General features: G+C 43.0%; 1 protein-coding gene across 6 annotated transcripts in view; it reads left to right on the top strand.

Annotated features, from left to right (window-relative positions):
• IDO2 (indoleamine 2,3-dioxygenase 2) overlaps positions 1-21,785 on the top strand; it is a 46,566-nt gene that overhangs the window by 11,606 nt on the left and 13,175 nt on the right. For 2 of the 6 annotated variants that reach the window (XM_068532062.1, XM_068532066.1), the window contains exons 2-7: positions 4,019-4,114; positions 10,937-11,056; positions 13,133-13,284; positions 14,315-14,329; positions 15,757-15,856; positions 17,170-17,287. In XM_068532062.1, coding sequence (XP_068388163.1) covers positions 4,019-4,114; positions 10,937-11,056; positions 13,133-13,284; positions 14,315-14,329; positions 15,757-15,856; positions 17,170-17,287 — 601 coding nt within the window. The remainder of the gene's footprint in view (positions 1-4,018; positions 4,115-10,936; positions 11,057-13,132; positions 13,285-14,314; positions 14,330-15,756; positions 15,857-17,169; positions 17,288-21,785) is intronic. The other 4 variants (XM_068532064.1, XM_068532065.1, XM_068532063.1 and 1 more) reach the window with 4 other exon arrangements.

The following is a 21,785-nucleotide window of genomic DNA, read 5'->3' as shown; positions in this document are numbered from 1 at the left end:
ATGGGAACCATACTCGGAGAACACAGAGGTTCTCAAAGCTCATGGTTTCCTTACATTTGTGGGGTGATACCAGAGTCCAAAGGCTAGAACGGTTTAAAGAAGGGAGAGGATGAAGAGGAGGAAGGAAAAGAAGCCTCTAGGAATCCAAGGGGAAAGAAAAAGAGATATTCAAGAATAGAGTGTTGCTTAGATTGAGGCAAAATGTAGTATTTAAGGATTCCCATGCAAGCCAGGAAGCAGAAATCCAGGATGCTTTAATTTTTTTTTTTTTTTTTTTTTTTTGGCTGTTCATCATGGCTTGCAGGATCGTAGTTCCCCACACAGGGATGGAACCTGGGCCACCGCAGTGAAAGTGCCAAGTCCTAACCACTAGATTGCCAGGGAATTCCCCAGGATGCTCTAATTTAATTCTCAGAATACGATCCCCTCTCTAGGCATCAAAGAAGGAAGGACAGATTTAGTTACAGCTTTCCTTCAAACCCACTTTAAAAGGCCCTTCTGAATACTCTGAGTCTGCTTCTGTGATTTTCTTTTATAAATATTATATTCCTTTGTCTCTGTAGCTGCATTCAGTTTTTGTTCATAAAACATATGCATCATATAGATGAGAGGAAAAACAAGTTGCCAGTTCAGGGTCAGTTTACCATAAATCTCTCTGCCTTTATGTGTGCGAGCGTTCTCAGCTGGGCCACTGCTCTGTAAATCCCCAAACTTGGGTCAATTAGCAGCTTTCTTCAATTCTGCACGACTGCTGAGCTCTGCTAGGGAAAATTATGCCATTATGCTTATAAATGTTCTCTCTGGGAGAAGAGTAGGGAAGCATAGTTGACTCTGCCTCTCAGAAGCTGAGGTACTGGATGAGGAATGCATGCGGAGAACAGGGTGTGATTTCCTCTTTGTGAATATCTGTATTGTTGGGGCCCAGGGCAAGTCACCCGCGAATATGCCTCAATGCATATTGATTATTTAGGGTGAAACTTAAGAAACAATCAATTTAAGAGGAAATTTGACCCTCTTCTCTGTCTCCCTAAAAGCAGGAAATAAATCTCTCCTATGAAAGGTACCCTCCCCCCATCTGGAGATAGGACACCACCCTTACCACCAGAGGTAGGGAATTCAAGCGGAGAAGCCTGAGTAAATAAAACCCTGTTACTTCTTTAATTGACGACCCCAAGCCCAGAATCTGTTTAGATAAGCACCTGAAGCCTAAGTTTCTTTGTCTTGTCCATTCCTCACAGATTTATTGGCTCTTTGTCTACAAAGTATAAAAGCCTGCTTTGGCCACTTCTTAGGTCCCATTTCTATGAGACCTCTGTACACACAAACTAAAATTTCTTTCTTTTTCTCCTGTTAATCTGTTTTGTGTCAATTTTATTGACTCCTGACGCAAGAACTCAAGAGGAGTAGAGGGTAACATCTCCCCCTTCTGCACAATATCTGTATTAAAGATGTTAAATTGTGATGTTTGGGGTGTAATTTGATTTGTTGGGAAAGCTAGTAAAGGGTGCCCAATTTGTCCTAAATTGATTCAGGGGCAAAGATAGGAAGCAGAGGATTAAATAAAGTCTATAATTTTCAAAGATTGTGTATTGGATGTTAGATTCACCCAGTTTTATTTTAGATTCTGAGAGACAGAGGATCTCCAACAAGTGACTTACTGGTAACTTACAGATCTACGGCACTCCAAACTTATAGTTTTCAAACTTCCCTGGGTTTTTAAAGTCATTATAATGTATTATAATATACATATTATATATTGCAATATATTATTTTATTTGCATTTTTTATGTTTAGTTTCCTCTTCCCTTCCCTCCGATAATTAATTTAGCACCCACCCCTCTCCCCAAGGCATATAACCTGAATCTTCACCATTTGCTGAGAAATTGAGGTCATAAGAAATGAATCCCTCAAACTCCAGACTTTCTCCTTCCAGCTCTTCGCAGCCAGATGCTCAATTTGGGCTCTTCCTCTCCTCCTCCTCTGCCTCACGACCCTTTACTTTTAATTATTTCCTCTCTCCTTTCTCTTCAATCTCCGCCTCTTACACTAGCAGGCTGTAAACCGCTCAAGTTTCCCATTCGAAAGTGGGAACAGCTCTTAAACACAAACTGTCCCCTTGTTACGGCTTATGGCTCTCCCAGAAAAGTAATTCACAGTTTCAATCTCTGTTTTCTTCCCTCCTCAGCACACTAAAATTTGAACCCTGTTTCCATGACCCTGACCTGAATTTCTATGCCATCTACGTGGAAAGACTGGTGTATATATTGATATATTAGTGACTATTTAGTTTTGCCTTCCAAAGGGGTAACCTTACTTAAATGATGCATTTGGCCATCTGATGAATCCCTACTTCCGAGAAATCCTCTAATGTCTTGACTTCTATAGGGTGATTCTCTTCTGGCTCATTTAGCCTCTATACCTGTCTTTTTGTGCTCGATTCAGTTCCTCTGCCTGCCTTGTAAGTATCCCCCCAGTGTGCTGATCTAAGCCTTCTCCTTTCACTTGGAAACTTCTCCCAAATGATCTTGTCCCCACTTGTGGTTTTTATACCACAATGCGGAATTTGCACTACTGTGATGCCTCCCGATTGTATATTTCTAATATTAATTCTCTCCTGAGCTTCCAATTGTATATCCAACTGCCCTGTATATAGCCATATCTTGACATTCCACAGATATTTTAGGTTGGACATATCTAAAAACAAATTCACTATTGTATGTCCTCTCTTTGACTTGCACCTGCATTTCTGTTTCAATTTGTCTTCTCACCAATTCATTCAGTCATCTGATTCAGAAACATGGAAATCATCCTCACCGCTTCTCCTTCTTAACCCAGAGACACAACATTTCAGTCTTGCAGACTGTACTCTGTAAAAGGGTGGGGACAGGTCATGAGTTGGCAAACTTTTTCTGTAAAGGGTCAAATAGTAAATATTTTAAGCTTTGCAGACCATATTGTCTCTGTTGCCACTATGCAACTCTGCCATTGTAAGGTGACAGCCACTGTAGACAATGTGGAAACAAATGAACTTGGCTGTGTCCTAATACAAGCTTATTTACAACAATGAGTGTAGTTTGCTGCAGTTTGCCATTTCTTGGGATAGAGTCAGGGTTGCTGAAATCCAACCTGTGTTCTTCTTGGCTAAACCAAGGACCCAGAGTGGGCAAATAAACTGTGTTATTGTGCTAGGGATCATCTTGCCTTTAGCCCCATCCCTGCCTCTAAATTTAATTATTTCAATTTTATTTTCCAAATATTTTTGGATACATACCTTCTCCTTTCCAAATTCACTGCCATTGCCTAAGCTTAATTTTTAGACAATATTTCAAAGGCTTCCTAATCTGACTTTATATCTTAAAATCCCAAAGCAAAGTTATCTTCTTAAAATTCAGATTGAACCATGTCACCAACATACATAAAAATAAAGTTCTTATGTAGTCAATAAAAAGCATATTTGATCTGGTTTTCTGGTCAAATCTTCCATCACCCTTTCTCTTGAACTTTATATTCTAGGGACACTGAATCATCTGTAATCCCAAGAAGCACAGTTATCTCTATTTATCCACTATCTCCTCTGTTTCACTGCCTTCCCATCTTAAAAGTTCCAACTAGAAAAGTCACTTTCAGACCCTACGACTGGCCCCAACTATCATATTTTTATGAACATTTCCCTTTAATTCCCTAGCACAGTTGACGGAATTAACCACTTCCTCTTCAGCTGGTTGCTAAGCTTACACATATCCTTAATTGAACGTATTATACTGCACTGGGTATGTCTGATTACATTATATTTATCCCTTACTAGACCACATGCTCCTTCACTACAAGGACTGTATTTTAGTCACCTGTGTATCTGCAGTGCCTAGCATAGGGTACAGCAGATAGTGAATTCTCAATATCTGTTGATTGGAATTGACCTGAATTCTGCCTTAAGACTGAAATCTGAAAACAGCTACTACACGAAGCTGCTTCCCAGAGAGGCCTAAAATACTGAGACATTTTTATTTTTTGAATGCAGAAAGAACTCCCTGATCACTATAGACCTTGGATGGAAATTGCCAACCGACTTCCTCACTTGATTGGGAGTCACCAGCTTCGAGCTCAAGTGAACGAGGTAAAACGTTTTGTATTCTTCTCCTTAACCCCTTCTCACTACCCTATTTTCATCCTCACGCCATTTTCCTTTCTCAGCATTGTGGAGGTGGGTCAGCTGACCAATCACTGCTGTTGAGTTTAATCCACAAAACTAAAACTATGTCACCCTTCCTGATGAGCAGAGTGACACTTGCTTCTGGTGCGACAAGTGTGTTTCCCTAAAATTTCCAGAGCCTGCACAGAACAGTTCCTGGAACCTACTGAGCACTCAACAAGCATGTGTTTAAAAAAGGAAGACAGTCTGGTGGAGAGGTGTCAGGAAACCGATGAATAAGACCTAGCTGGGGGAGGACAGGCATGAAAATTCTCAGTGCCCTCACGCCAAGCCACGTGGTCAGGGCTCCCCTCCCCATGAGTGAAGCCACACTGATTTACTGTCGGCATTTCACAGAATAGTTGAGTCAAGACACTTTCCCAGTTATAAAGTCAGGGTTGGCGGATTCTTCAGAAATCATTGATAAGTCTGTAAATGCCACATATGAGACAAGATGAGCAATGTTTCCCCAAAATATGTAAGGAACGGTGAAACTCCTTGATCCTGGGAGAACTGACATGACCCCACAGGAATAAGAAGAAGGTGTTATAGGAAGAACATAGATTTGACTCAGGAGGACCTGAGTTGGACTCTTGGTTTTATCACTTAGTCGCTATAAACTTTGACTTAACGAGTTACTTATTCTGTTTCCATATTTATAAAACGGGAGAAATTCGCGGCCCCTAGAATTGTTGTGAAAACTAAATGACTTTTGCAATAGTGCTTTTGTATTTCCTGCCACACAACCGTGTTTGATATATATATTTACATATAAACATATATCCCTCTCGTCTCTTCTCCATCTGTTTTAATCTCACCAATTGGCGTGCCATGTGATTTTAGACATATAAGAGGTTTTCCCCTCCAAAATTCTCCTTCACTGACTTAGGCATATTTCATGTCTATAATTACAAATTCATTTAAAAATACTTATGGAATGTCTGCTAAGTGCAAGCACAAGGTTTAAAACCCTGCAAGAGATGTAAGACACTGTCTTCAGTGTCTATGAAGATGGGAAACTAAGCCTAAGAATTTATTTTCCTGCTGCCTAAAGTCTCATTAATATGACCAAAGAAATACAAAAAGAAGAAAAAAGGAGATATCTGAGTGAGGGAAAACAAGAGAAATGATGGAATAAAACCCTTAAGGACTTTTGTACCATATTAATCAAACTATATCAGATCCAGAAATGAGTCTATTGTACCCATGCCAAGCATTCAACCAAAGCAAAAGGAAGACACCTGAGGCTCCCTCTCCCATCTCAGAGTAAGAGGGCACAGAGGCAAGGGGCAGTTTGCAGGAAGGTAGATTCAAGTTCAGTATGTGAACTTCACAGTCCTCTGTACAAGGCTTTCCTCGGGCTTTATGTAACTCAACCTCCATACACGAAGTGAAGAACTTGTTGAATTGGTGCTTCTCATATGTTAAGTGTCAACGAGGAAAGGCCGGGAGTGTCCAGCTAATTTCTGGTCACTGTAAACATGGGCATGGGGGATACAGCTCAGTACAGCAGTGGAATTAATCCCCCTGATACTTCTCCTGTGTTGAATAGTTTCTCTCCAGAAATTGTGTCTTGGAACCTGTGAAGATGACCTCATTTGGAAATAGGGTCTCTACAGATGTCATCAAGTTAAATAAGGTCGTGTGTGTTGTATTGGGGTGCACTCTAAGTTCGCTAGGCCTGGCATGCTTAGAGCAAGAAGGGAATTTGGACACAGAGACACAGATACACAGGTTAGAACATCATGTGAAGACAGAGGCAGAGACTGGAGTGATGCATCTACGGTCCCTTAAAGTATCCCAAGAGTTGCTGGCAACCACCTGAAACTTGGACTGAAACAGGGAACAGATTCTCCCCCCAAGAGCTTCCAGAAGGAACAAACCTCACAAACACCTTAATTTCAGACTTTCATCTCCCAGAATTGTGAGAGCATAAATTTCTGTTGTGTTCCTTCTTTGGGGCAGCCCTAGGAAACTAATATAACATCCGTGGCCAGTGTCTATGCTTCTAATTAGTTCTAAAACAACTAACTGGATAAAACCACTCTTTAGACTTCACCACCACAGATGGAGACTGAATCAATTGGAAAACTGTCATGAGAAGCAAATACTATGGCTTCCAGGACCACACATAGAGCTACAGACTAAGACATTTGTCCTCTTGAGACCTTTACTTGGCACAGACAAGACAGAAAGTGAATTTACACTTCTAATCTCACAGTACCTCCAGGCCAACCACCTTACTCTTAAGAAAGCCCCCAAGGCCCCTATCCGTATGTTGGTAAAAAACAAAACAAGGCAGACAAAAACTTGTTAACTGGCTTAGACTCAACCATCTTCTTCCAGGAAGGGTCCCCCTTCTCCAGCCTTCTGGGACAAAACACTACAGACAACTGATGGGCTCACAGGAAGCTCACAAGTATTCTGGAAACATGATAAGGGAAGCTCTATTAGTTACTAATTCTGATAACCCTGGCCTCCATTCCTGAACACGAATGGATAACCCCAAATGACCAAATGATATGAAGAGAATAAGCAAGTCAAGAAGGACGAGGGAGAGACAGGACATTTGGTCTCCGACAGAAGCCAAAAGATGAGATCAGTGCTTTTAAAAATTGAATTAATGTCTTCAGTATATGTACTTCATAAAAATAAATAAAGTTGCTCTGTAAAAGGAACTATTGGAAAGCAAAGAAATAAACAAGAAGCTCAATATCAACCCGAATAAATGAGGGAAACATTGATTGTAGAAAAATAATGGTGATTTAGGGACTTCTTGAAACGGTTTTATAAAGCAGGAAGCAAAAATTAAATGCCAACATCAGAAAAAGAAAAGTATATGAAAAAGAGAAATGGATGATCTAAATTCCACAAAATAGAAACCCCACAAGCAGACTAGTGTGGGTGAAGAAAAAGCAAAGCTTTAAACACATAAAAACAAAATTTTTCAGATCTTATGAAAGATTGGAGTATTTCTATCAGAAAGACAATGGGGGCGGGAGACCACCCATAGATATCCTGGTGAAACTTCAGAGTTTCTAGAATAAGAGGAAAGTTTTGCAAGTCTTAATCAGGAAGGAAGAAAAATGAAACTAGGTGACTTACAGAGAAACATAGGACTATGTATCTATGTTAATAAGTACTAAAAGGCAATTTAAAACCTATTTGAACAGCTAACATTTTTTTAAAACTCTGGCAACATCAAACACTGGTGAGGCTATATAACAAAAGAGACTCTACTTCACTTTGCTGATGGGAATGCAAAATAGTCTGGCAGAATCTTTTAAAGGCAAACATCGACTTACCATATGACCCAGCAATCACATTCCTGAGTATTTACCCAAACTGAAAATTTATGTTCGTGGAAAAGCTTGTGTGTAAAGGATCCCGTAAACCGGAAACCACCAAGATGTCCCTCAACAGGGGAATGGTTAAACTGAGTACAATGGCCTGAATGTTTGTGTGGTCCCCAAATTCATATGTTGAAATCCTAATCCCCAGCATGATGTTGTTAGGAGTGGGGCCTTTGGGAGGTGTATTAGTCAGGGTTCTCCCAAGAAACAGAACCAATGGGAGATACAGAGATATATAGAAAGAGATTTATTAGGAGTGATTGACTCACATGATTATGATTATGGAGTCTGAGAAGTCCCACAATCTTCCTTCTACCTGCAAGTTGGAGGCCCAGGAAAGCCAAAAACCAGAGGAGCCAGTGGTGCAATTGCCAGTCCGAGTCTGAAGATCCAAGGACTAGGGGTGCTAATGTTGGGGGAAGATGGCTGTCCCAGCTCAACCAGAGAGCAAATTCACCCTTTTTCCACTTTTTTGTTCTATTCAGGCCCTAAACAGGTTGGATGATGCCACCCGAATTGGTGAGGGTGATGTGCTTTACTCAGTCTCCCAATCTCTTCCAGAATGTCTTCCAGAAACATCCTCAAAGACACACCCAAAAATAATGTATCTGGGCATCCCTTAGCCCAGTCAAGTTGACACATCAAATTGACCAACACAGAAGGTAATTAGGTCATGAAAGTAGAATGGGATATTCATAAATGGGATGAATGCCCTTATAAAAGTGACCCCAGGGCTCTCTGGCCCTCTTTTGCTGTCACGTGAGGATGAAGCAAGAAGACAGCAGAATGGTTCTCACCAGAACCCAATCATGCTGCCACCCTCGTCTTGGACTTTCAGCTTCCAAAACTGTAAGAATCAAATTTCCATTGTTTATAAGCCATCTAGTCTATGGTACTTTGTTACAGCAGTCTGAACGAAGACTCCTGTATTCATACATTAGAACGCTATACAGTGACAAAAATGAATAAGCTATTGATTTATTCAACCATATGGATGAACCTTAAATACATTTTGCTAAATGAAACATGTCAGAACCAAAAGGCTATACATATTGTATGATTCCATTCATGTGACATTTATATATATATGGTTGGCCAAAACGTTCGTTCGGTTAGTGAATATGTTGGTCAATAAAGTTCTTCGTGAAAATGAAAAATGTCTTTTATTTGTACTTAAAACCAAACGAACTTTTTGGCCAACCCAATGTTAGGATGAATAAATAAGTAAATGAATGGTGGATAATATTTCACCATCAGAGATGAAAGTTATGAGTTAGCAAGGGGGGAAAGATAAGATCAACCTGTGACACCAGATTAGAGTTGGAGACGTCTGACATGTTTAGCATTTTAGCATCATATATACATATGATGCTAAAACGTCTCTCTCTATATATATACATACACACACACACACACATTTTGTGGATATATAGATGGATAAACAAACATTATATGTATGTGTACATAATATGTGTATACACACACACAGGACACACACACACATTTCCTAGCTTTGCCCACTGTGAGGATCTAGAAACAGTGGCATTCCAGTAGCAAAGAGCAAACCCAGTGTCCATTTATTGGAACTCTTTTCCAATAAATGGAACTGGGGCTTCTCGGAGAAAGAGCTGATTATAAATCCAGAACAGGGAAAAATAGAAGGTGACCCCGGAACATCTTGGGACCTTACTCCTTTACCTTGAGGCTGCAGTGTCGGTAGCCAGTAGCCACTCATGGCTACTGAGCACCTGAAATGTGGCCAGGACAAGTTGGCATGTAAGATAGTCACTGGATTTTGAAGACTTACTATAAAAAGAGAGGGCAAAAATCTCGATATTTTTAATATTGATTATGTGTAAACATTTTGCATACATTGGCCTGGATAAAATGTTATTAAAACTAATTCCACCCGGGGCTTTTTTGTTTTTTGTGTTTTGCTATTTTTAAAATGTGGCTGATAGAAAATGTAAAATGACAAGTACGGCTCTCATATTTTTTTCGGGCAGTGCTGACTTCAGAGGGCAGGGCTGTGGTCAGCAGAACTGAACTAGCACCCTGGCTCAGTCCCTTCCTGGCTCTGTGGCTCTGGGCAAATATCTTACCCTCTCTGACCCTCAGTTTTGGCCTGTGGGTTTGGGGGAAGATGGAGTACCAACCTGCCTGGGACGCTTTTCGCACCATGCCTTGGACACTTTAGTAATTGCCTTAGAATAAGTACTGAAGAAATAACTGAATATATTGTAACTGTGGTTATAATTCTCAGGCTAGTTCCTGTTAAAATGCAACGTCTCAGCAATCCCTCCAATAGACACACACACACACCCTAAGGCACAGAACCTTCGCGATTCTATCTCAGAGCCAATTTTAAGGGCGAAATAAGCAGTCTGGCACAGTGAGGACAGACTCAGAAAGGTTGCCCCCTAGGGGCCAGCGGAGGAAGGATTCCCATCGGGGAGGCTGCCGCTCCGGATGCCAGGCGCTGGGCGTGGGGAACCGCGGTCCCAGCCCACTTGTCACTCATCGTTTAAGAGCCCGGAGCTTGAAGAGATACACACATCCACCGCCGCCCCTTCTGGCGCTTCGGACCCTGGAGAGGGGCACCTGGGAAGAACTAGATCAGACTGTGTCTAGAGCTGGGGAAGGGATAGGGGACGGAGGAAAGCCGAGGGGGAGGTACAGGGAAGCTGGAGCTCAGAGGCAGTTGACAGCAACCAAGACAGGCAGGGCTGGCGGGGGCAAAACTGAGAAACTGGTAATATTTGCTTAGACAAGGCTGTCAGTAATAACTAACTTGTGTACAGGGTGTTGCTTTCAACGACATCAACTTTACACCTGTCTATGACGCATCTTGACAGGGAGGGAGTGGGCGTGGAGAGGTCACAGGGTCACGGAGAGTGTTCGGACGAGAACCGAACAACCTCTTGGTAAGGGATTTGATCGGATTCCTAACTCCACTGGCATCCGGTGTACTCGTTTACCTACGAATTAAACAGAGTAAACAGAGACAGTAACGCCCACAGCAGCAGGGCTGTTATTAGGGTTAAATTGTACCCGTTATGCAGAGGTGCTTTGACAAGGCAGGATTGTAAAAGTTGCCCCGGGAGACTCCCGTTTAATAAATGATGTCAGTCTCGGGACTGAGTTATTCTAGAACACTCTAACCAAGCGGTCAGTGATGGTGACCAGTGTCCGGCACAACCACGGGGCCAATTTGGTGTAGGTACTTCGTGAACAATATCATCTGGGATACCTCCTCCACCACAGTGTCCTAAGATCAGGGCAGAAAGGGGGGTGTGTGGGTCCCCGTCACTGAAATATAACCCCTTTAAGCCACAGAACCCCTACACCCTTCACACCCCTGCCGCAGGTAATCTCTGGAAATTCTCTTGAACAGATGCCCCTCTTGAACTGTCAGTTCCTCACGGGTTACCGGGAACAGCGGCTGGCACACCTGGTCCTAACCTTTATTACCATGGGATATGTCTGGCAGGATGGAGAGGCACAGCCCAAAGAGGTAGGGACAAAGGGACACCTGTCTTGTCATCTGGCAGGACTTCTGCACCTGGAGGACGCTGTCTACACTGTTTGCCTGGAAAGTGGGTCCTTTCTTGTTCTTTCCTTTGGGTATGAGGTGAAGGAAGGGCAAAGGGCCCATTTAAATGAAAACACCTTTTTCCCCTGGCCAGGAGGTTAATTTTCCTTAGAACTGGTAGCCCTCTCATTAGTTTTTGAATTTTGTTTTTTCTGGCACCCACCCTCTTCCAAGAATTGTGAAGAGCTGCATTTGAAGGCAAGTTCTGAGGTGTCCTAGAAAACTTAATGATTTCCATTTTACAGCAGTTTGTGCTCTTATACACATCCGTAATCACAGTCAATGTTCACAATCCCATAAGGTAAGTACAGCAATGCTGTGCCCATTTTACAGATGGCTGAGGACTACAGGAGTTAAATTCCTTGCCCAAGGTCAGACAGCAAGTTCGTGGAAAATCCAGGACCACAACTCAGACCTTCTGATTTCACTAACGTAACCTTCTTTCCCCAGAGGGGAAAAGCACACATTGCCATTTATAACACTAATCTTACTTTCTTTAATGTTGCTTGCTATCTACCAAATATTGGTCTGTGTCTCTTAATACTTCATGTAAGTCTCTTCTGAATCTTTTCATAACTTTTTAGTTTCAATCTGAAACTTGAAATCTTTGTTTCACTAACTGCAGTATAAATTCCTATTCGTTTTATTTTCTTATAAATGGACATTCTCCAGAAATTAGGGTGTTACCCTTGTTCTAGTACTTCCTGCTTGAGTCAGCAGCCTGTGCTTATTTTGTTTGCTTGGTTGATTCTGCCTTTTCTCTCTCAAGTAAATACAGGAGACTCCCAGTGAGAAAAAGAAAGGAAAGTAAGAAAGGAGAGAAGAGGAAAGCATAGAGCTGCTTCAGACTCTTTAAGAAGAGTCATGTGTCAGATGTTGGAAAGTCTGAGATCTAGGCACATGTGACAGGACATCCCAATGGGCTTCCCTCCTCCTTCTGTTCTCCAAACCACAATCCTCAATCAGGGGAAGGGGTGGGAGCCCCCTGTCACACCCCACCCCCACCTCGGGCCATCTCTTACCTTCTTTGTGTCTCCTCCTTTAACTTCTTCACTATGGAGACACCTCACTTCTGCGCTGCCCTCCTCATCCACTGCCCCCCAAGGGAAGTTGGCCTTAGGTTTGAATCTGAAAACTCTTTAAAGCTCTTTATTGTTTTCTACCTGAGAAACAGTTCTGTCCCAACTCTCTCTAAAAATCTAAGGGAAAACAAAGGCAGAAGCTGGACTTCTCTGAGTAGATTAAGGGGAAGGAAAATGGAAGTGGGAGACAGGAAGCATAAGAATGTTCTTTTGGATCTGGACTAATTTAGCCTTGTTCGTGGTTGGAGTCTCCCACTGGCACCCCCATGGGTCGGGGTAGTTTTTCTGGATTTGGGGGCATATAGGGTTCTTTAGAGTGTCCTAGGATAACTCAGGGGTTGAATGGGGACTGTCTTGAGGTGACTTACTTGAAGTTGTTATTGGGTTTGATGAAGCGTTCTATCCTTCCCATCCCTCTCCCTGAGGAGAGGACACACACACACACACATACACACACACACACGCACGCGTGTGTATACAAACACATACGCATATGCTCCTAAAACTAAGACTATACACAAAAACACACATATATCTAGATAGCTACATATCTCTATGTATCTATTTATCTGGAGATATATATATATACGTAGAGAGAGAGATTTTTTCCCACTGCTCATCAACTCAGCCCCCATTTATGCTTAAACATTTGCTCAGGCTCTTCTCTGCACAATAGTCAGAGATTATTTTATACTATATGTGTAAGTGTGTGTGTTCCAGTTTTGTAATTTTCGTATATATTTCAGACCATACTCATAAACAATATATCCACCAGGTTGTTAACAGAATAAACATGAGAGTGAGGTGTGTGCATACGGATCCCTCATATAATTCCAGCTTTATCCCCGGCTCGTTGCTCTACCACAAGATTGCCAGAATAAAAGACAGATTGCTTCCTCTGCTGCATTCTTTCTAGAACGTGCTAATTGTCTGGATTTATATCTGCAAGGTTCTGCCGAGAACCCTTGCCCTTCCCTTGGTCGAGGTCTCCAGGGACTTGGGGCTCCCTCCTATCCTGCTTCACTCGGACTTGGTTCTGGCCAACTGGGCTACTAGGAACCCGGGAAGGTAAGAGCGGGAGAGGGTGCTTGGGATTTGCACAGATTAAAACCGAGTAAGGGAGAGTCTTGACTTTTCCTTCTCTCTGCAGGAAAAATCCAGGCTTTGTCAGCTATGTTGTGATTAGAGATGTTCATATTTATTACCTGATTTATGGTGCCAAAGAAGGGGTGAACTTGAACACAAGTTCAAAAATCACAGTTCCCAGGAGTTTCCTCTCAACCCACTCTGAAAACATTGGGGGGCAGCGAATTACAAGTATGTAAAAGGATCACGATCAATGGTCAGGATGGCCACAGGCTAAATGCTCTGGGGCTGATATGTAAGTTGAGATCTATCTCCCTCTTTGTCACTCCGAGGACTGTAGGGGAGGAAAACCTTGCCCTTCTTCTCATTTAGGCTGCTTAGCTGGTCTAATAATCAAATTGACATCAGATAGGTGAACAGGAGAAAAACAAATTTAATTTTATACGTATTAGAGCCCCACAAAAATATGAGACTCGAAGATGCGACTAAAGCCGGAAGCTTGTATATCTTCTAGATGAGGAAGCAATGCATTTATGAAGAATTGACAAGACACAGGCTTTTGGGCTTGGGTTAGCTAACTAGGGAAGAAGTAACAAGGTTTGTTTATACAGGCTTCTCAGCCCTGAATTCCTGTCTCTGGTGATAAGACTGTCTCTCTACTTCCTGGTACAGGAAGGGCGCCTTCACGTGGGAGATTTATTTCCTACTTTCAGGGGCACAAAGAGGTCCGAGTGTCCTTTTGGCACCTGCTGTTTCTCAAGTACCTTTAATTCAAAATAATCAATACACCTAAGTGGCATATTTGGGGTGGTCTATTCTGCTCCCCTCAGGCCCACGGTCTAGTCACAACCCGTGACATCCAAACTGTGCACGATGTGTGTGTGTCTGCACGTGCATTTGCACACAAGTGTGCATGCCTGTGTCCACGTGACCCTAGAAGGCATATCAGGTTTGCAAACTGATTTGTTCTTTTCTTTTTCTTTCCTTTTGTCAATAACTGAAATTGGACTAGACCCCTGGAAATCAGGTAAGTTCTCAGAAATCCTTCATTCACTTTAGGATCCTTGCTAACTGTAAAAGCTTACAATAAAACCAACAAGCAAAAAAAAGAGAAAGCATACCACATTGTATGTATAGTACATAAAACATATAAAAATGCATGAAAAAATAGTAGAAGGAAATGTGCCCCAAATCAACAGCCCAAAAGTTAACAGTAGTTGTCTCTGCTTTGTAGAGATTAAGGGATTAATTTTCTTTACTACATTTTCCTATTTGTACATAATAAAACAAGCAAAATGCAATGTAAGAAGAGCAAAAAAACAAACCAAAACTCCCCAAAACACCAAAACTTCACCAGTTCTCCAATTCTCTGTGATTTTTTGAAGTCTAATGATCTGAGAAAGATCTCTGGTCTCACTATAACTTCTCTGAAAGGCCAATTTGCAGGCTGTGGTTGCTACAGCTACAGAATCCCTTTGAAATATTACATAGACTAGAGCTCGTGGGGCAAGTCTGGTGCAGATGTTCTTAGGCTCCTGTTTCCCCAGGGAGCACCGTTAACCTCTAAGTTGACACTGCTTCTCCGGTCACCAAACCTCAGCTCAATAAAGGGGCTCAGTATAAAAGCTGTAGCTCAGAAGATGGAGAGATGAAGCATGAAGACCCCATTTCCCACACTAATGTGACTCTGCTGAAACTACGGGGGTCCCTGACTGAGTTATCTTTTGTGTTTGTTTTTCACGTCTTCTCATGTCTTAGAGGCAGAAGTGATTTATGGAATGAGGTTTTATGTTTTGTAGACGGGATCCACCTCTGGGCTATTTGAATCCGTGTGATAACAGGTCATTTAAGAATGATCCCTCTATAACAGTCTTCACCTGTCACTATTATAATACAGAATTTGGGGGGAAAATTGACTAATTAGACAGAGCACCAGCCTGAGGTATGAAACTGTTCTGGACCAGGTCCAGTGACTAACCAGCTGGGTGCAAATGGGGAAGCGATTTTGCTTCTTTGGGCAAAAAGGAGCATGGAATTAGCTGTTGCCTGTGGTCACTGCAGCATTAAGACACTGTGTTCCTAACAGGAAGGGTGTGATGGGCCCCGGACTGGCCCTGTAAAGAATCAGCCCTACTTGTCCGCTCATGCTTTAGCAGTTCCACAGCAGGAGCGGAGACGGGGGTGGGGGGGGGGCGGCGATGATCTAGGACCATCTGGGCCATGCTAGACTTTGGGAGTCCTCAGGTGAACTTGGGCTCGAGCAGATCTGTCTCTTTCCTACCTGAATGTTGTTGGAGGGAACATGCCCATCCTCGGGCTGCCCTGTGGAGAGGAGAACGTCAACCTCTGCTTCCACCTTGGACTAACAGTTCCCCCGGACTCGAGGCCACCACTGGGCCCTGCGTACTCACTGTGTCCAGACCTTTCTAACCACATGGTCATCTCCCTCCCAAGGAACTTGGACCCCATTTTCTTATTCCCTGGGGGAGAAAGCCTCCGTGGTTTTATACTGGTGACTGTTTTGGTGGAGAAAGCAGCTGTACCCGGGATTAAGGTATCTTCCCACTCACAGACTTTTTTTTTTCTAAATGAAAAGTCAGTCTGAGCTTTGCTTCCCACCCAGGCCCTTTCCCTGCAGTGAATTCATCAATATAGGCCTCATCTTACTTGGTTAGTTGAGCAAAGAGATTTAAGTTCTGGCCCACAGAGGTATCTACCTTTCCTCAACTACTGAAAACACGCAGTTGACCGTTTGCCCATCAAAAAACAAGCATTGTTCTAGGCGATGGGAGATCTGGGGGAATAAGACAGACATTGCTCTGGCTTCCACACAAGGCTCAGGATCCAGTGGAGGAGGGTGCATCGATATAGGGAGTAACATGAAAAAAAGTGCCGTGTTTCATGAAAAGACGTCTAAAACCTAATTCAGACTTGAAGGGTCGGGCAAAGCTTTCCAAGGGAAATGACAGGTCTGAAAGTTAATACCTGAGTAATGTAAAGGAATTAAGCAGAGAGAGAGAGACAGAGAGACAAGAGACAGAGAGAGAGATATGCAGATGCCTGGAACTACCATACAAGGGCTCTGAGTTAAAGTGAACCATCCTTGAGATTACCTAGCCCTGGGGGTTGTAAACTTGAATTCCTTTAGGGGTCAGGCAGGTCCCAGAAAGGTCAGGTGTCTGCCAGAGAATCCATGCCCTGCCTGAAGATATTGAAGTTAGATTTCTGTCCTTCCTCACCACCTTCCCTGGTAAGCATATTTTGGGTGCCTACTGTTATCTACTGTAGGGTGACCAGATTGGGCTACAATTATTAGAGCTCCCTCTTGCACTCTGAGAAGTGAAACTATGTGGTCACTTTACTTCTCATCCGTGTGTTTATTCCATAGAAAGATACAGAATAAAATACTGGTCTTCCAAATATAGCTCAGATAAGGTCGAGACTGCTAATGAATGGGGGGTCTGAGCTGAGGGCCCCACAGATTCTGACTATCTGTAAGACAGAGCTCAGGGGTGAGGCCGTCCTGAGTCAAGACGCAGGAGTAGAAAGAAGCCTCATGTGTAATAACTCAAGAAGCAGAAAGGAGGAAAATGACAGAGTGAGGCCCCTGAGAGGCACAAGAAGTATCAGCCAGTGGAAAGATCCAGAAAGACCTAACCAGGTCCATCTGGGAGGTGACCAGGAAGATTCTCCTTTGAGAAGGACCTCATGGCAAATGTAGTTTAGGGGCACTCCCTGGGGAGCCCTGTCACACAGTCCGGCAGGCTGAGGGCTGCCCTTCCTGGATTCCCCATCTCTGAGGCTCACTGCATCTCAATGGGCCTTCAGTGAAAGCTAATGCATTGTGACACCGAATGTCATCCCCAGGCCCTTGTTCAGGCAGTGAATGCCGTCTTGCTGCCCAGCCCAGACTCCCTGCTCCAAGCCCTGCAGCGACTGAGGATCTCCATTCAGGACATCACCAGAGCCTTGGGACAAATGCATGGTAAGGGGCTCCTGAAGGCTGAGGGATCGCTTGCAGGGGAGAAAGGGCCTGGAGGTTGGCAGTGTCCATGAGATGGCACTGCTGTGCTAGCTTTGTTTTAGGTAACTGCCGCTCATACTATTAGAAAATGATCTCTCAGTTGGCAGGGATATTCTCCTGGTTTAGTCTTTCTTTCTATTTTCTTGTGATTAGGCTAATTTCCTCTCTTCCGCTGTCATGTATTTCTTTGTGTGTTGAGGTCTTGCACGAAGCTTGGGAGGAGGGGAGGGGCACACAACATGGCTTGTACCTGCTTTACCCAGCAGTGACCCTGGTACCAGAGGACATGACTGACCTTGGCTTCTTCAGTTCTCCTCTGTGGCCGGTGCAGGATGGGTCACCACAACTGTGGCCACTTAAGGGGCCCACCCTTCCTGCAACTGGTTACACATTATTCTGGCAACTGCCTTCCTCTCCAATGTCTGGGCAGCTCTTCAACTTCCCCTAGCAGAAGAATCTCAAAAATTTAAGGGGGAAAATAGGTGTGATCGGTTTAACAAGGGAAAAGCAGCTAAGTATCAGTTTCCCTAAGTCCTTCTTCACTGGAAAACAAAACAGATTCTGGAAAAAGAGAGTGTTTATAGGAAACAGGACAGGAGGGAGGGAGCCGGAGACGGGATGGTGCTCAGCTTTATGACTTTTCATTAAAAGGATAGATTTCTTTGTCATCCCAGACTCTCTGGGAAGTCCATCTGAAGTCACAGGGTTATGTATTCTTTCCATTTCAATGTCCCTGTTTTACACGTTTGACTCACATCTCCCCATTTCCCTGATTTTTAATTTTAAAGTCCTCCCGATCACACTAATAGGTCTCCTGCCAAACAAGCTCTCCCAGCTTAGTGAGATGGATTTTAGTTTTGCAAGATACCCTGCGTTTATTACTCAGGATGTCAAGACCACTAGAGGGACATTGCAAGGTCTTCAGATCGTACGAATAAGCAGAAGTGAGTGGTTTGGAAGGTCACAGGAGGCCCTCCACCCTGTCACGGGGCATGTCCCAGTAAAGTGGCACAGCCCTGTCTGGCTCTCACACGCTTCCCTAGCACTCATTTTCAAAGTCACTTATTCAGCCCAGGCCAACCCTAATGCTTTCTTGATCATCCTCTGCAGGAGGCCTGATGGCCTGGGCAGGTGATGGGGTGATTTCCCTTGTGTCCCCCAAAGACAAATTTTCCCACACAGACATCATGTATTTTAAAGGTTTCACTACTAGTCACTGCAGTGAAATAGATGAATGTATCAGCCTGCGGTTTTCAAAGATGGCCACAACAACACCATCCATCCTCAGGGCTCCTTTACAACGTGGCCTGGATATTCCTCTCGTCAAAGCCTGTGTCCTGGCTTGTGACGTAGGCGGGCTTGTGACACGCTCACGATCAGTAGAACTCAGCAGAAGTGACACTGCGTGACCTCCCAGAAAGGGCTAGAAAAAGTGATGCAGCTGCCACCCTGTATACTGGGCCACCGTGTAAAAAGTCCATCTACTCTGTGGCCACCATGGCTGTGAATGAGGGTGTCAAACCACACAGGGAGGCCAACTGTAGGTGCTCCATTTAGCACCTAGCACAGGGGCGAATAAGCCCTCAGGTGAGTCTAAGTTCCCACTTTCCAGGCATCCTTACTCTTCCATCTCCTCAGCTGAGGACCCAACCGCTGTGAAGCAGAGACAGGCCATATCCACTGTGTCTCGCCCCGATTCCTGCCCTGAGTCCATGAGCGTAATACGATGGTTATTCTGTGCCACTGAGTTTGGAGTGGTTTTTTATGCAGCCACAGTAACCAGAAAGGTGAAATTATAAAAATGATAACAAACAATAAAAACTGCAAGGTGTAAGGAATCGCACGGATTTTTTAGTGATTGATTGTGGTGTATGGTTGTTGAATTTCTTCTGCCTGATAAATAGAGCCCAGCTGCACTGCTTTCCTCCCCCAGATGGAGCTTACCCAACGATTCCTCTTTCTGAGCCAAACTTTAGCACGAATTGTGTACTCCCTTCCTCTATAAACCCTCCTTTCCAGGAATTTTCAAAGTCACGCCTAAAGATGTGGTCATTCTAATATTTGAAACTGGTTTCTGTTTCCTTCTTGTTTTTTAACCTTTTCTTTCTTTTTCAGTCCTCACGGTGGTTGTCATTTTTTTTTCTACGCTTGATTTTGTGTTCACCTTGTAATGTTCGTTGCCTTTGAAACATCATTTGTAGGCAGGTTTTGGGGACTAGGAGAGAGAAAGATTTGTATTTGGTTCTTCCTGGTTCTTTGGAACTCTAAAATTCTGCATCATCTTAAATCATGTTGAACAAGTAAGGACCCGACAACTGAACTTGGGCTAAAAATGTGCCAAGGAAAAGGTCACAACTTTTCAGGGACAGATTATTTTTTTAATCCTCTTTGGCTTGGTGCCAAAGTTAGTTCTAATTCTGTCTCCTGTGGCAAACGGGGGTACAGTGGGGCCCTGATTCACTCGGAGGTTGTGAGTATAGGCATTTGGGGCTCCGCGGGTAATATGAGGAGGTTCTGGTGCAAAATTCCTCACCAAAGCTGGGACCAGGGCTCCCATCATACAGAGAAGCCACTAAACCAGAGCCCTGGCGAACCTGGATCGGCAAGTGATTTCAGGGAAAACTCTCTCTGCTGGTCTTGTTTTCTACCTCCCCGGGTTTCTGCTTTCCCTTGCAATTTTTGCTTGGTGGTTCCTTGCTGTCTTTTGAGCTCTTTGATTGCCTTTAGGATGTTTTCACATTTATCCAGCTTTTTGTTGTTGTTGTCAGGGGAAGGATAGGTCCAAGTAAAACAACATTCCATTACAACAAAGGGAAGTCTCTTTCTCGAGTACTTTTGGCATCTCTTCCTTTCCCTGTGTTTCCACCATCACTTCCTCTGCACCTGGCTATCTTCATCTCCTGCCAGCACTCCTGCAGTGGCCTTCTCAATCCTTTCTCTCATCTGTCCTTTACCTAGTCGAATCCATGCTCTGCACAGAAGCCTGAATCAACTTTTAGGAGTGCAGATCGGTTGCAACACTTTGACTCTTAAAACCCTCCAGTTGTCCTCTTGGCACAGTCCAATATGGTAACCTTTAGCCACACGCGGCCACTGAACACTTGCTATATGGCCGGTGTGACTGAGGAACTAAATTTTTAATTGTATTTAAATTTAACTAATTGAAATTGAAGTCGAAAAACTGAATCAGTGTCAAATGCTTTTCTGATAGACACAGCTTCATTGTTAGAAAGATTACCTTTCATTTAACTGTTGAAAATTCAGCATCCGAATTAAAATGCACTCTAAGTAGAAAATAAATTTTAAATCTATAAGAATATACCCAGGATTTCAAATAATTATTTTTAAAAACCACATTAATAATTTTTATATTGATTACATACTGAAATGATAATATTTTGGATATTTGGAGTTAACTAAAATAGAGTATTGATATTAATTTTTCCATTTTTTTTTTTTTTACCTTTTGAAATATGGCTACTAGAAAATTTAAAACTACACGTGTCTATCACATTAGATTTCAACTGAAAGCACTAGTTTATCCATTATTCTAAGGATAAGGCCAAAATCCTTAACCTATTCTGCAAGACCCAAGATGAACTGACCCCAGGCTATTTTAATTTTAATTTATTTCACATCATCTTTCCCTTCACGTATTCTTTCTGACACTAGCTTTTAGTTCCTGAAAAGAACTTTTTCCACTTCAAGGCTTGTGTACGCACTATTCCTTCTGCTTCAGACATTCTTCCTAACTCACCCTCCGCCTACTTAACTCCTGTTTACACTCAGATTTAAGCCCTGGTCTCATCCAGGCATATATAGCTGCTTAAACCCTATCAGCAATGCTAAGAAACCCAGGAATGGGGCAAGGGATGGAGCAGTGACTGCAACAGGAGAAATAAACAAGACTCCCCAAGGAGAAAGTCTGAGGATTGGCTGAGCCGAGGCAGGAGGTGGGGTCAAGGGTATATACATATGTATGATTTCAAAGCTGGTTGAAAAAAGTCATGAGGCCTCTGGCAAAGATCTGTTATTTGGAAGACTGAATCAAGTTCTGCTTGGTTGGCAGATTGATTTTCAACGTAAATAGGGAACACGGGGAAAGGAAACAATACTTGCTTTGAAACATGTCACATTTAAGGTGATGGTGAGACATTCAGTGGAAATATGTGGCTTTAAAAGTGGGAAATACCCAAGAAAGACACAGTTTGGTGGTCAGGTCCATCAGATGTATAGTTCAATTATGCACCTACAGTGCTTTGTTTTAGGTGTCAGTAATGGAGCATTGACTGCCTTACCTTCCTGAGTGGGATGACCATAATGAACATTAATAATGTCATGTGAAAATACTGCAGTGATTCTGGGTCTGTGGTTTTAGTACTGACCCAAAGCAAGGATTTGCTGAGTTTTGTTTTGTTTAAAGGCCACTTCTCAGTATAAAACCTAAATCCCTACCCCT

This window comes from Eschrichtius robustus, chromosome 21 (genome assembly GCF_028021215.1).
Source record: "Eschrichtius robustus isolate mEscRob2 chromosome 21, mEscRob2.pri, whole genome shotgun sequence".
Classification (NCBI taxonomy): domain Eukaryota; kingdom Metazoa; phylum Chordata; class Mammalia; order Artiodactyla; family Eschrichtiidae; genus Eschrichtius; species Eschrichtius robustus.
The sequence above is the reverse complement of the archived record's forward strand: the minus strand, read 5'-3'. Positions and strand labels throughout refer to the sequence as shown.